General features: G+C 48.2%; 1 protein-coding gene across 1 annotated transcript in view; it reads right to left on the reverse strand.

Annotated features, from left to right (window-relative positions):
- Positions 1 to 12,306, reverse strand: part of LOC311235690 (serine/threonine-protein kinase PLK2-like) — a 17,195-nt gene extending 4,889 nt beyond the window's left edge. The window contains exons 1-5 of the mRNA XM_084323158.1: positions 12,084 to 12,306; positions 11,836 to 11,943; positions 10,951 to 11,067; positions 5,185 to 5,314; positions 4,461 to 4,644 (exon numbers count right to left, since the gene is read on the reverse strand). Of these exons, the coding sequence (XP_084179284.1) occupies positions 4,461 to 4,644; positions 5,185 to 5,314; positions 10,951 to 11,067; positions 11,836 to 11,943; positions 12,084 to 12,284 (740 nt within the window). The 5' untranslated portion in view covers positions 12,285 to 12,306. The remainder of the gene's footprint in view (positions 1 to 4,460; positions 4,645 to 5,184; positions 5,315 to 10,950; positions 11,068 to 11,835; positions 11,944 to 12,083) is intronic.
- Positions 12,307 to 14,256: the final 1,950 nt, after the last annotated feature.

Below are 14,256 nucleotides of genomic sequence, written 5' to 3' on the forward strand. Positions count from 1 at the left end.
AGGGGCATTGTTACTGACAAGTCAGAGGACAGAGTGTCTCCCTGCTGGACAACAACACCACCAGGTCCAGAGGACAGAGTGCTCGGAACAACAAACACCACCAGGTCCAGAGGACAGAGGCTCCCTGCTGGACAACAACACCACCAGGTCCAGAGGACAGAGTGCTCCCTGCTGGACAACAACACCACCAGGTCCAGAGGACAGAGTGCTCCCTGCTGGACAACAACACCACCAGGTCCAGAGGACAGAGTGTCTCCTGCTGGACAACAACACCACCAGGTCCAGAGTGTTTCCTGCTGGACAACAACACCATCAGGTCCAGAGGACAGAGTGCTCCCTGCTGGACAACAACACCACCAGGTCAGAGGACAGAGTTCTCCCTGCTGGACAACAACACCACCAGGTCCAGAGGACAGAGTGCTGGATAACAACACCACCAGGTCCAGAGGACAGAGTGTTTCCTGCTGGACAACAACACCACCAGGTCCAGAGGACAGAGTGCTCCCTGCTGGACAACAACACCACCAGGTCCAGAGGACAGAGTGCTCCCTGCTAGACAACAACACCACCATGTCCAGAGGACAGGACAGAGTGCTCCCTGCTGGACAACAACACCACCAGGTCCAGAGGACAGAGTGTTTCCTGCTGGACAACAACACCACCAGGTCCAGAGGACAGAGTGCTCCCTGCTGGACAACCAACACCACCAGGTCCAGAGGACAGTGTGTTTCCTGCTGACAACAACACCACCAGGTCCAGAGGACAGAGTGCTCCTGCTGGACAACAACACCACCAGGTCCAGAGGACAGAGTGCTGGACAACAACAACACCACCAGGTCAAGAGGACAGAGTGTCTCCCTGCTGGACAACAACACCACCAGGTCCAGAGGACAGAGTGTCTCCCTGCTGGACAACAACACCACCAGGTCCAGAGGACAGAGTGCTCCCTGCTGGACAACAACACCACCAGGTCCAGAGGACAGTGTGTCTCCCTGCTGGACAACAACACCACCAGGTCCAGAGGACAGAGTGTTTCCTGCTGGACAACAACACCACCAGGTCCAGAGGACAGAGTGTCTCCCTGCTAGACAACAACACCACCAGGTCCAGAGGACAGAGTGCTCCCTTGCTGGACAACAACACCACCAGGTCCAGAGGACAGAGTGTCTCCCTGCTGAACAACAAACACCACCAGTCCAGAGGACAGTGTCTCCCTGCTGGACAACAACACCACCAGGTCCAGAGGACAGTGTGTCTCCCTGCTGGACAACATCACCACCAGGTCCAGAGGACAGAGTGCTCCCTGCTAGACAACAACACCACCAGGTCTAGAGGACAGAGTGCTCCCTGCTGGACAACAACACCACCAGGTCAGAGGACAGAGTGCTCCCTGCTAGACAACAACACCACCAGGTCCAGAGGACAGAGTGCTCCCTGCTGGACAACAACACCACCAGGTCCAGAGGACAGAGTGTCTCCCTGCTGAACAACAACACCACCAGGTCCAGAGGACAGTGTCTCCCTGCTGGACAACAACACCACCAGGTCCAGAGGACAGAGTGTCTCCCTGCTGGACAACAACACCACCAGGTCCAGAGGACAGAGTGCTGGACAACAACACCACCAGGTCCAGAGGACAGAGTGTCTCCCTGCTGGACAACAACACCACCAGGTCCAGAGGACAGAGTGTCTCCCGGCTGAACAACAACACCACCAGATCCAGAGGACAGAGTGTTTCCTGCTGGACAACAACACCACCAGGTCCAGAGGACAGAGTGCTGGACAACAACACCACCAGGTCCAGAGGACAGAGTGCTCCCTGCTGGACAACAACACTACCAGGTCCAGAGGACAGAGTGCTCCCTGCTGGACAACAACACCACAGGTCCAGAGGACAGAGTGCTGGACAACAACACCACCAGGTCCAGAGGACAGAGTGCTCCCTGCTGGACAACAACACCACCAGGTCCAGAGGAGAGTGTGTCTCCTACTAGACAACAACACCACCAGGTCCAGAGGACAGAGTGTTTCCTGCTGGACAACAACACCACCAGGTCCAGAGGACAGTGTCTCCCTGCTGTACAACAACACCATCAGGTCCAGAGGACAGAGTGCTCCCTGCTGGACAACAACACCACCAGGTCCAGAGGGACAGAGTGTCTCCTGCTGGACAACAACACCACCAGGTCCAGAGGACAGAGTGCTCCCTGCTGGACAACAACACCACCAGGTCCAGAGGACAGAGTGCTCCCTGCTGGACAACAACACCACCAGGTCCAGAGGACAGAGTGCTGGACAACAACACCACCAGGTCCAGAGGACAGAGTGCTGGACAACAACACCACCAGGTCCAGAGGACAGAGTGCTCCCTGCTGGACAACAACGACTAAATCAAATCAAATCAAATGTATTTGTAGAGCCCAGAATCCCAAGGAATGCCCCCATGGGCTTTACAGGTCAAGAAGAAACATCACAATAGATTGTGGTGTAAAGAATAAGGGTTTTATTTACCAATGCAAATATATAACTTACAAAATAGAACATAAATGGTCCAAATAATAAAAGGCAGGACAAAAAAAATCCACATAAGCAACACCCCCAGACATTCCCAATGAAGATAAGGAATGACTCTTTAAACACCTAGCAATAGAAGAAAAAAAGGAGGAGAGAAACCACAGATGAGAGAGAGAGAGCAGAGAGAGAGCAGAGAGAGAGAGGGGGCAGAGAGAGAGAGAGCATCGACGGGGCACCGGTGAGAGAGAGTGAACAGCTTTAAGTACCTCGGAGTCCACATATCCGAGGACTTGACATGGACCACACACATTGACAGTGTAATCAAGAAGGCACGGCAACGCCTCTACTTCCTTAGGCGCCTAAGGAAGTTCAAAGTGAGTCAGAAGATCCTTAAGAACTTCTACTTGTGCACAATAGAGAGCATCCTGACTGGCAATATCACCTCCTGGTTTGTGAATAGCACCGCACGACCGTAGCAGACTACAGAGAGTGGCCCGTTGAGCCGAACGCACAATTGGAGGTGGCTTCCCACTCTCCAGACATTTACAACAAGCGTTGCAGGGCCAAGGCTAAGAGAATAATAACCAAAGACTCTAACCACCCAAACAACTGCCTCTTTCTGGTCAGGCAAGCGATACCGGAGTCTCATGGCTGGTACAGAGAGACTCAGAAGAAGCTTCTATCCCCAGGCCATCAGGATGCTCAACGACAATAACACTATGTAACAAACCATCAAATACACTCACAGCACACACATCCACACGCACACACTCACTTTAAATAAATAACTCACTGTAGCACCCACTTTACCCACTTTAGACACTTTAACACACTTTATATTTATATTCATTGGTAAAGAGATTGCACTACAACTCAGACCTCATTGCACCTTACCCTAAATTGTACCTCATCCCATTTCTGCATTGTACTTTATATTGTATTGTAACTCAGTTAAAAAAAATCTACTCTGTATTGTATATTGTATATATGTATATTGAACACTTTTGTTTTGAACACTTTTGTTTACACTTTTGACTTCTATTTTTTACGTATCTATTTTATTTTTATCTAGCACACTCTCAGGAGCAGAACAGGAAAAAGCATTTCATATAAAAGTATTCTGTATTTTTGTATGACAACTAATAAAGAAACTTGAACTTGAGAGGGCAGAGAGAGCAGAGAGAGAGAGAGAGAAGAGAGAAGAGAGAGAGAGAGAGAGAGAGAGAGAGAGAGAGAGAGAGAGAGAGAGAGAGCAGAGAGTGAGAGAGAGAGAGAGAGAGAGAAGAGAGAGAGAGAGAGAGAGAGAGAGAGAGAGAGAGAGAGAGAGAGAGAGAGAGAGAGAGCGAGAGAGCAGAGAGAGAGCAGAGAGAGAGCAGATAAAGAGAAAGAGAGAGAGCAGAGAGAGACTTCAGAGAGAGAGAGCAGAGAGAGACTTCAGAGAGGAGAGAGAGAGCGAGAGAGAAGAGCAGAGAGAGAAGAGAGGTCAGAGAGAGAGAGCAGAGAGAGAGCAAGAGAGAGAGAGAGCGAGAGAGAGAGCAGAGAGAGAGAGAGAGCGGAGAGAGAGCAGAGAGAGAGCAAGAGAGAGAGGAGAGCGAGAGAGAGCGAGAAGAGAGGCAGAGAGAGAGCAAGAGAGAGAGAGAGAGTAAGAGAGAGAGAGAGAGAGAGAGCAGAGAGAGAGAGCAAGAGAGAGAGCAGAGAGTGAGAGAGAGAGAGAGAGAGAGCAGAGAGAGAGCAAGAGAGAGAGCAGAGAGTGAGAGAGAGAGAGAGAGAGAGAGAGCGAGAGAGAGAGAGAGCAGAGATGTGAGAGAGATGAGAGAGAGCAAGAGAGTGAGAGAGCAGAGAGTGAGAGAGAGAGTGAGAGAGAGAAGAGAGAGAGAGAGAGAGAGAGAGAGAGAGAGAGAGAGAGAGAGAGAGAGCAGAGAGTGAGAGAGAGAGAGACTACTCACATGACACAGCCCAGCGCCCAGACGTCGGACTCGCAGCCGTGACCCTGCTTGTTCAGCACCTCGGGCGACAGGTAGTTGGGCGTCCCGCAGATGGTCTTCCTCCGGTTGCCCACCGGCTCCAGCTTGGCCGCCAAGCCGAAGTCCCCCACCTTCAGCTCCATGACCTCGCTCACGAAGAAGTTACCTGGTGCGACAGGTGCGGAGAGAGGGGGCGGGTCGTGAGATTTACACTTGGGGCGAGCGGAGGGTTTGTAAAAAAAATAACGGTCCTTTATAACCTTTCGCTGCGACAATACAGAAGGTTAACCCTTTCACTGCCACGCGACAAAGGGTTAGCCCTTTCGCTACCACACTACAGAAGGTTAACCCAAAAGGGTTAACGCTTTCTCACGCGCGCAAGATATGATTTGGAGAACCGAACATTCAACATAACGTACACCTGCAGGTGTAAGCATTATGACATGTCCCCAGGGTTCCCACAGAAATGAATGAAATTCAACGACTTTTTAAGCACCTTGTGAAAAAATGGGCTTTTCAAGGAATTCCAGGAGCTCGACTCAAGCACTTTAAGCCTGGATATTTATATTGGATTTTTTATTTATTTTTAATTATTATTAAAAAACTAAGGTTTGAACGTCCGTTCGAAAAAACCCTGACAAAGTTCGAAGCCCAAAAACAGGCTTCGCGGTCAGCCCTATCGCCTATAAAAGAGTCGCTCCCTCACCCAGTTTGAGGTCCCGGTGCAGGATGTCCTGTCCGTGGAGGTACTTCAGCCCCGACACGATCTGTCGGAGGTAGTATCGCACCTCTGGCTCGGCCAGCACCTTACGTGCCTTCAGGATGTGGGCCAAGGACTGCAGCGCGGAGACAAGACACACGGGGGGCCATTAGAAGAAGAAAAACACATTAACCCTTTCACTGCTGCACTACCAAACGGTTAACCCTTTCACTGTGACAATACACAGGTTAACCCTTTCACTGCCACACTACCAAATGGTTAACCCTTTCACTGCGACAATACACAGAAGGTTAACCCTTTCACTACCACACTACAGAAGGTTAACTCTTTCACTACCACACTACAGACGGTTAACCATTTCACTACCACACTACAGAAGGTTAACCCTTTCACTACCACACTACAGACGGTTAACCTTTCACTACCACACTACATAAGGTTCTGTTTCGTTAAGGCTTCGCTCAGCACCAGTTGCACTGTACCTCACTTCGTGCACGAGCACTGAATAAAAAATTCCACCATGTACCTTTACATCCCCATATTTGTCTGACCACACCCCCTTCCGCTTACCTTCATAAGCAGGTGTGTGGTCACCTACTCGCCTCCTTCTTCACTTTCACCACAAGGAAGTGCCTTCGGTAGATCCCCACTTGAGGTTGTTAGAAGAAAGTTGGAAAACAAAAGAAGATACGTTGACATCATATCTTTATTTTCTCTCTCACTATTTTCGAGAAAATACGGCGATATTGTCTTCGTTACTGGAGGTCATTCCGACCTTCAACGGCTTTTTCGTATTAGGAGCTCACGCCACTGACATGCTCCCCAGCTACAGTCCTCCTTGCTGCGGCTGGATGGGGTTGCCCTCCGGCCACACAGCTGGAATGTGGGAAGCACCGACTGTTGTGAGAAGCGGTTGTTTCCAGGTTGGGTACGTACTGTTTTGCTTGCGGGCTCTGGTTGTTGTTGATGCTGTGGGGGTTAGCTGACAATTTACGAAACGCTGACTTCAGGCTGGGGTCCTCTGCTCGGCTTAAACGGCGGTCGGAGGATCTTGTATCTTGTACACTGGTATAGCTTCTCTCTCCATAGGAATCGGGTTGTTGTTTTACATGTGTAAAAATGATCTGGTTAGTTGTGATGAGAACATGTGTGTTCATGTAACGTGAACTCACGACTAAGGGGGTTATTAACCTATAAAGCTATGCTTAGTGACATGTGAGTAAGGAATGAATTCTTTCTCAGCCTGTAATGACAATGAACAGTGTGTTCACATATTAACAGGGTTACCTGTTCAACTTGGTCGTATCAAGGGTAAGGAAGGAGGGGTGATCCCCCCGGTTCCCTGGGGCTTCCCCACCCTCCTCTCAGACATGTTGTTTACAATATATTGTGTCACTGTGTATGTGGGGATACGATGTAACCCTCAGGTTAATTGCTGGGGTTGTGCTAACCGCTTGAGAAACTATATTTTCCTAAAGAAAAGATTGTTTGGTCACTTATCGTGTGTGCTTAGCAAGGCCTGTGGCCAATACATAATCGAGGATTCTGTATTCTCTCGTTATGAAAAACGGCGTTCCTCTGTAGAGAGTGTACTTTTGCCATTTTTTGTTGTGATAAAGGGTTGTGTGTGTCTTGTGATCTACAACTGGGTTAGGTTTGGCCACAGAAGCACATGTGTAAGTCTGGTACCGGGGCTCTTAAAGGGGGCCCTCTCTATTCTGTGTTTTTTCCTTAGTAAAAATCAGATAGCAGGTTAGCACATGAGCTATGTGAAGCTGTTAGACACTTCATGTAGCTGACTATGACTGTGTCATGCTCTTTTTTTGTCATTACATCGTATCATGGGTGTGGGGTCGTAAAGGGGTGAACTGGTAATCCTTCCCTCCCCTTTTCTGATTGGTCAGGGGTTAAAACCTCCTGTCCTTCAAGGTTCCTGTCACGTTGCTGTTCGGCACGTTACAGGGTAAGAGGGGGGGGGGGGGGGTTCCTGGTCCCACGCCCTGGAAGATTGAGCGTGTGCACCGCAGAAATTCCCCCGTCATAGAGTACATCACTGTGCGCGTCTCTGTTGGTAAGACTTCCGTGAGTTGTTCAGGTCCATGTTATGGATCTGTTTCAGGGAGTTGTCAGAGCTCCTCCTCACGAAGCTCCTCCTCGGGCCTTCTGTGAGTTCGGACTCTCCTTCCCTGTGAGGGAGCCTCCTCAGAGTTCAGAGCCTCCTCCTCAGATTGTCAAGGTGAGTAGAACTTCAAAAAGGAGTTCTGCTCTATTGTGTGTGTATTCGATTCAATTCGATTATTGAGTTTGTATTGGTTCAGTGCCTCCTCCTCGGAGAGCCCTAAGCCAAATATTACATAGCTCAATGTTGCAATATATTCTTTTCAATCTATACAGCTCGCGTGGGAAGTCTCTCTGGGGATTTCCGTCTCCTCCCTATGGCGAGGGTGGTGGGATGTAAAAATGTAAATGATTTTTACCCTCAGCTGCGTCACGTGGGATTCATGTCAGTCTGTGTTTCTTTCTTTTTTGGATAAAAAGAGGAAGGTACATGAAGCACGACGGCTCCGTGTCATTCTCCCAGGCGACTTGGAGGAACAATGTTTGGTGTCTTGCTAGACTATCCATTGATGTGTTTGGGTCTCGACGCATACATAGTGCTGGCTCGGTGTGTTTCTGTTAAAGAATCATGCAGGGGCTAAGTGCGCCTTGGTTGCTTGTTAAAACAGCGTTTTTATAGGGCAACAGGGATGGAGTTTTGTCTCTTCCGAGCGCCAGTTTACTAGGTTGTCTCGATGAATTCTCGTTCATATCTGGGGGATGTTAACGGAATAGATCAGAACATAGGTAGAGGGGTCTCACGCCCTTGGAGTGGGCCACTGAGCACGGTCCAAATGGGGACCGTCTGGGTGGCGCCCTCTTTTCATGTTTTAGATCGACACGCATACCTACCCCCTCTTCTGGAGTGGGCATGTCGGCGTGGTTAGGACACGGGACTGGTCTGGTCGCGCTGGTCCTGGTCAGTTAACCCGTTGTCCGCCGGGGATGCAGATCTGCTGTTCTGGTACCCTGAGGGACTTGTGCTTTTTTCGGGGGGAAAAATGCCGGGTCGGTCCGGGTGTCACAGGGTTAGGCATTATGGAGACCCTTTGTTGGGTACATGTTGTACTCTGCACTGTCGTAATGGCTTGCGGCCATACCAACCTGTACACGCCCGATCTCGTCCGATCTCGGTAGCTAAGCAGGTTCGGTCCTGGTTAGTACTTGGTTGGGAGACCGCCTGGGAATACCAAGTGCGGTGTGCTTAGGGCTGGTTCTCCATTCTTTTCGCTCCTCTCTCACGCATGGCGAAGAGGGGGCTGTTGGGGTGGTCTTGGACCTCCTCTGGTAACCGTGTGCTTCCCGTGCCGCCGGGCCCGGTCCGAAGTAAAGTTTTGTTGATACCGTAGGCCTGGGATAACCCTTTTTTCTTGAGGGGTTATAGGAACAACCACAGTCTGTCCCACGAGGGTGGTTGATTCCCTGGTGTGTTGGAGCAGAGTCAACTCCCGGGTTACCCGGTTGAGTGTGCCCCTGCACGTTCATGACGTCTGCCAATCATGTCAGCCTTCTCTGCCTCGACCCCTCTGGGTGGGTTTTTTTTAATGGAGGCTTTGTCATGGTGATCAACAACGCCAGCATACGCCCCTTCCGCCGGGGGGGCTGTTTTCAGCTGACTCCTTTGGCGCCTGTCTCGTCCGCAGTGCTCCAGGCTCAGGTTACAGCCTGCTGCTTGGTTTCCCCGGTGCGCTGACTGCTTCCGTTGGTTAACCTTTTGAGTGCTTACGGCCATGCTGACTGCCTGTTCTGCAGGGTCAGTGTGCCAGGCGGTGTGCTATTGGGGGGAAAGGGCCCGCTCTTGGAGGGGCCCTATCCGAATACGCTGGCGATGTGGGGGGCGGTGTCACTAAGTGACCACCTGGTGGGGTCTTGATGCCTGGCGTCATTGACCTCTCCAGGCCCCCTTTTTCCAGGGGATCCAGTCCCTTCAGTGGGACTGGGTCTTCCTTCGCGCTCCGCTGCTACGGCCTTGCCACGGGGTTAGGGTTGCTCTTGACCCCGTGATTTTTGGGGGCAGTAACGAGCTTGTTCCTTCCGTTCGTTCCCTGGTGGCATGCGGGTTGTGCGTGTGTGTAGTCGTGGGGTCAAGCCACGGTCTGCTCACCCTGTGCGTTGAGTTGCTTGAGTTCCTCTTCCCCTGGTCGGATCCGTCTCCCTCCCGTAAGCCTCCAATAGGGAGGGTATCCTCCATTAGGGAGGGTCGGGGGGGCTCGGTCCTCCCCGGTCTGATGGTTGTGGGGGGCCTCAGCGGGGTGTATTTGTCGGGCTAAGGCTCCCGCTCAGCCCCTGTTGTGCAACTGGTGCTGAGCGAAGCCTTAATGAAACAGAACGTAAGGTTATGTATATAACCAAGTTCTGTGAGTTATGGTGCGCTCATCACCAGGACGCCGCTGCTGCCCTTGATCTCGCCTTGTGGTGAAAGTTTGGGAAGGAGGCGAGTAGGTGACCACACACCTGCTTATGAAGGTAACCGGAAGGGGGTGTGGTCAGACGAATATGGGGATGTAAAGGTACATGGTGGAATTTTGTATTCAGTGCTCGTGCACAAAGTGAGGTACAGTGCAACTGGTGCTGAGCGCACCCTAACTCACAGAACTTGGTTATATACATAACCTTACGTTAACCCTTTCACTGCCACACTACCAAACGGTTAACCCTTTCACTGCGACAATACACAGAAGGTTAACCCTTTCACTGCCACACTACCAAACGGTTAACCCTTTCACTGCGACAATACACAGAAGGTTAACCCTTTCACTGCCACACTACCAAATGTTTAACCCTTTCACCTACGACAATACAAAGAAGGTTAACCCTTTCACTACCACACTACATACGGTTAACCTTTCACTACATAAGGTTAAACCTTTCACTACCACATTACAGACGGTTAACCCTTTCACTACCACATTACAGACGGTTAACCCTTTCACTACCACATTACAGACGGTTAACCCTTTCACTACCACACTACAGACGGTTAACCCTTTCACTACCACACTACATAAGGTTAACCCTTTCACTACCACACTACAGACGGTTAACCTTTCACTACCACACTACAGACGGTTAACACTTTCACTACCACACTACAGACGGTTAACCCTTTCACTACCACACTAAAGAAGATTAACCTTTCACTACCACACGACAGAAGGTTAACCTTTTACTACCACACTGCATAAGGTTAACCCTTTCCCTACCACACTACAGAAGGTTAACCTTTCACTACCACACTACAGAAGGTTAACCCTTTCACTACCACACTACAGACGGTTAACACTTTCACTACCACACTACAGCTGGTTAACCCATTCACTACCACACTACAGACGGTTAACACTTTCACTACCACACTACAGACGGTTAACACTTTCACTACCACACTACAGACGGTTAACACTTTCACTACCACACTACAGAAGGTTAACCTTTCACTACCACACTACAGACGGTTAACCTTTCACTACCACACTACAGACGGTTAACCTTTCACTACCACACTACAGAAGGTTAACCTTTCACTACCACACTACAGATGGTTAACCTTTCACTACCACACTACAGACGGTTAACCTTTCACTACCACACTACAGACGGTTAACACTTTCACTTGTGGTAGTGAAAGGGGTTAAAACAACACACAGCACTCACCCGTCTGCTGCAGTACTCCAGCAGAATGTAGATGTTGTCCTTGTCCTCGAAGTGGTGATAGAAGTGGACTATGTGTTTATGATGAAGGGCTTTGTGCAGCTCGATTTCCCGGTTAATCTGCGGGGGGGGGGGGGGGGGGGGGGGAATATATACAGTCAGTTGCGTTGACGATGCGTCAGAAGTAGGGATGCTCGATATTGGCTTTTTTACCGATACCGATATACCGATATTGTCCAACTCTTAATTTCCGATACCGATATCAACCGATACCGATATATGCAGGGTTTCCCCCCCCCAAAAACTGAATAATTTAAGGTAATTAACATTACATATCTCTTGTCGTGTAATTAACACAACATTATGCATACTTTGACAATAAATAAAATAATAATTTGTTCTTACTTGCTTGCCTGGGTAAATAAAGGTTAAATAAATGTAAAATAATAATAATAATAATAATTTTGAGCGATATTTTCCGATATCACATTTGTATGCCAATATCGGCAGATAATATAGAAGTGTATAATAATATTATAATTAATATTATATTATATTATATTATTATAATAATATTATTAATAATAATATTATTAATAATAATAATAATAATGGGTCTCATTCTCCAACAGACTTACGACAAAAAGGGCTTTCTCTTAGGGCCATTTGAGACATTTTCGGGCAAGACATGAATATAGACAAAAAGTACATTTATAATATAATATTAATTATATATGTTTTATTGGGACGGTTGGTGAATCCCAAAATCTGCCCGAAAAGGTCTAAAATGCCCCCCCTAAGAGAAAGCCATTTTTGTCGTAAGTCCTTAATATTAGTGCGCGCGGTGCGTAAAGGCGCACGGCACAAGTTGGCACGCTGCGGCTTTACCTTCTCCCGTTGGTGCGGCTTGGAGACGCGCGTGTGCGGGATGATTTTGGCCGCGTACACTCTGCTGGTGGACAGGTCGGTCATCTCATAACACTTGGCGAAACCTCCCTGGAAATATAGGAGGAGGGGAACAAAATGGTTACAATTGTGATCCATTACACAGTGCCTTGTAGTAAATCCAACCGGCGGGGACTACTGGGATCTTTTACGCGTCTATACAGACTATAATTATTATGCTGCTATAATACCTTTCCCAACACTTTGCCCCGACAGTAGCACTTCCCGGTGGCGGGGTCCGTGATGATGCGCGCGGTCTCCGCACCGGGGGACACACTGCTGTGGTCGTCCCGGTCCGTCCTCCTCTGTGGCGTCGAGGACTCGCATGTCCTGCTGTTGTTATTATTGCCGCTGGTCGGCTGCTGGGGCGCGATGCTCCGCAGTATCTCCATGTTAGCTCTCTCTGTGTGGTGTTGAACTCGGAACGCTGGTGTGACTGGAGGGAGAGGCTGGCCCCGGCCGCCTTTATACCCCGCGCACATCCGCCCCTCTCTCTGCCTGGCTGGTGACGTCACGGCGGAGGGTGGCGTCAGTTGATAAGGGTTTGATTGATTGATTGATTGATTGAACATTTTATTAACAGATTGCAGAATGGGTACAAAATAGTACAGCTCAATACAGACAATTGTTAAGGGGATGGGGTCTGCAACCCCTTAACAATTGTGTGTATTGAGTCGTACTGTATTGTACCCATTCTGCAATCTGTTAATAAAGTTTTCAATCAATTCTACCCACGTCATTGTAGCCATCGTCATCATCATCATCCTCATCATCATCATCATCATCATCATTATCATCATCATCATCATCATCATCATCATCATCATCATCATCATCATCATCATCCATCATCATCATCATCATCACCATGACTAATAACAATGACAACAACAAATATAATTGCTATCATCTTCATTATTATCATCGTTCTCAAAATACCATTATGCTGGCATGAATGGGTTTGTGGCCAATGACATTATGTTGTAGTTTATACTGTAATATGTAAGAATTTGTTCTTAGTTGCTTGCCTGGGTAAATAGTAGAGGTTAAATGAAATAAAAATGAATTAAGAGCAATATTCCAGTAACAGTAACGCTGGCCGTCGTGTATGACAGTGGGGGTAATGGTTGCCCATAGCGAATGGAACACGCGCTGTTTACAGATTATCAGAGAGATGCAGCAATAATATTATTATTATTCTGCAGAGACTCTTATTTTGGGATAAATCTGAATTTGGAATGTTAGCGCCATCTGGTGGAGACGTTACGCAAAGTCAGTGTTCTCTTTTGGTACCGGAAACCTTGATTGAACCCATAGACCAGGGCTATTCAACTAAATTGTTCAGGGGGCCACATTGTCAGAAACCCAAGGGGCCAGGGGCCGGACTGCCACGGCGCCTCCCCGTGCTATGAATATATGGACACTTGACACAACACGCAACCACATTTTCACAACTTTTATTTAACTACATTGCAAAAGTAGTATACTTTTTAAAAAAAGTGCTTCATTTATGTGCCACATCTGCAACATCTCCTGCAAAAAGTGCTTCATTTATGACTGTGCAACAACTGCAACATCTCCTCTTCAACATTTCAATATAAAAAAAAAAAAAAAAAAACAAGTGCATGATGTGCATCTGAACATTCTAACATCAACACTTGAACAAAAAAACACATTTATAGTGCAGCTGAGCTTATGAAAAAGTGCTTCATGTCTGTGCAACAACAGCAAATCACAGCATCTTATTAGCACTTATTGTCCACTCTTAACTCTCAAACATCAGGGGGGGGGGGGTGGGGGGCAGACAGGCCTAGCCTACATACACACATCTAATGAGAGAGATTGCACTTCTTTGACTGGGCAATGGCAGAGAAAGAGGGTTCATAGGAAGTGAGGGCTACCCGCAAACAGTGATGCAAATGCTCATTTGTCAAGGAGGCACGGTTGCTTGTTTTAATGGCATTCATGTGAGAGAAACTGGATTCACAGGTGTATGTTGAGCCAAACATTGTTAGCACAGATATTGCCAGCGTTTTTATTTTGGGGAATGTGTTGACTGATGAATACACTTTATCCAAAATGTTGTGGTGGATTCATTCTCAAGTGCCTGCTTCAGAGCCGATGATGCTTGCATGTCAATTATTTCAAGTTGCAGGAGACCTTCATCAATGTGAAGTGATGCAAGGAACTCTTGTCCTTTTGTGGAAATAGCAGCTACATTGGCAAATGGGTTGCTCACAAAATGCATCAATTCTCTGGACATGTCAAATTCATCAAATCGACTTGCAAAGTTTTCCCTCAATTTATCAATGAAATCTGTCATTAATTGAGTGACTTTTGGCTCAATTGTGCGTGTGAACGTTG

The sequence above is a fragment of the Notolepis coatsorum genome (genome assembly GCF_963971535.1).
Source record: "Notolepis coatsorum genome assembly, chromosome: 10".
Taxonomy (NCBI): domain Eukaryota; kingdom Metazoa; phylum Chordata; class Actinopteri; order Aulopiformes; family Paralepididae; genus Notolepis; species Notolepis coatsorum.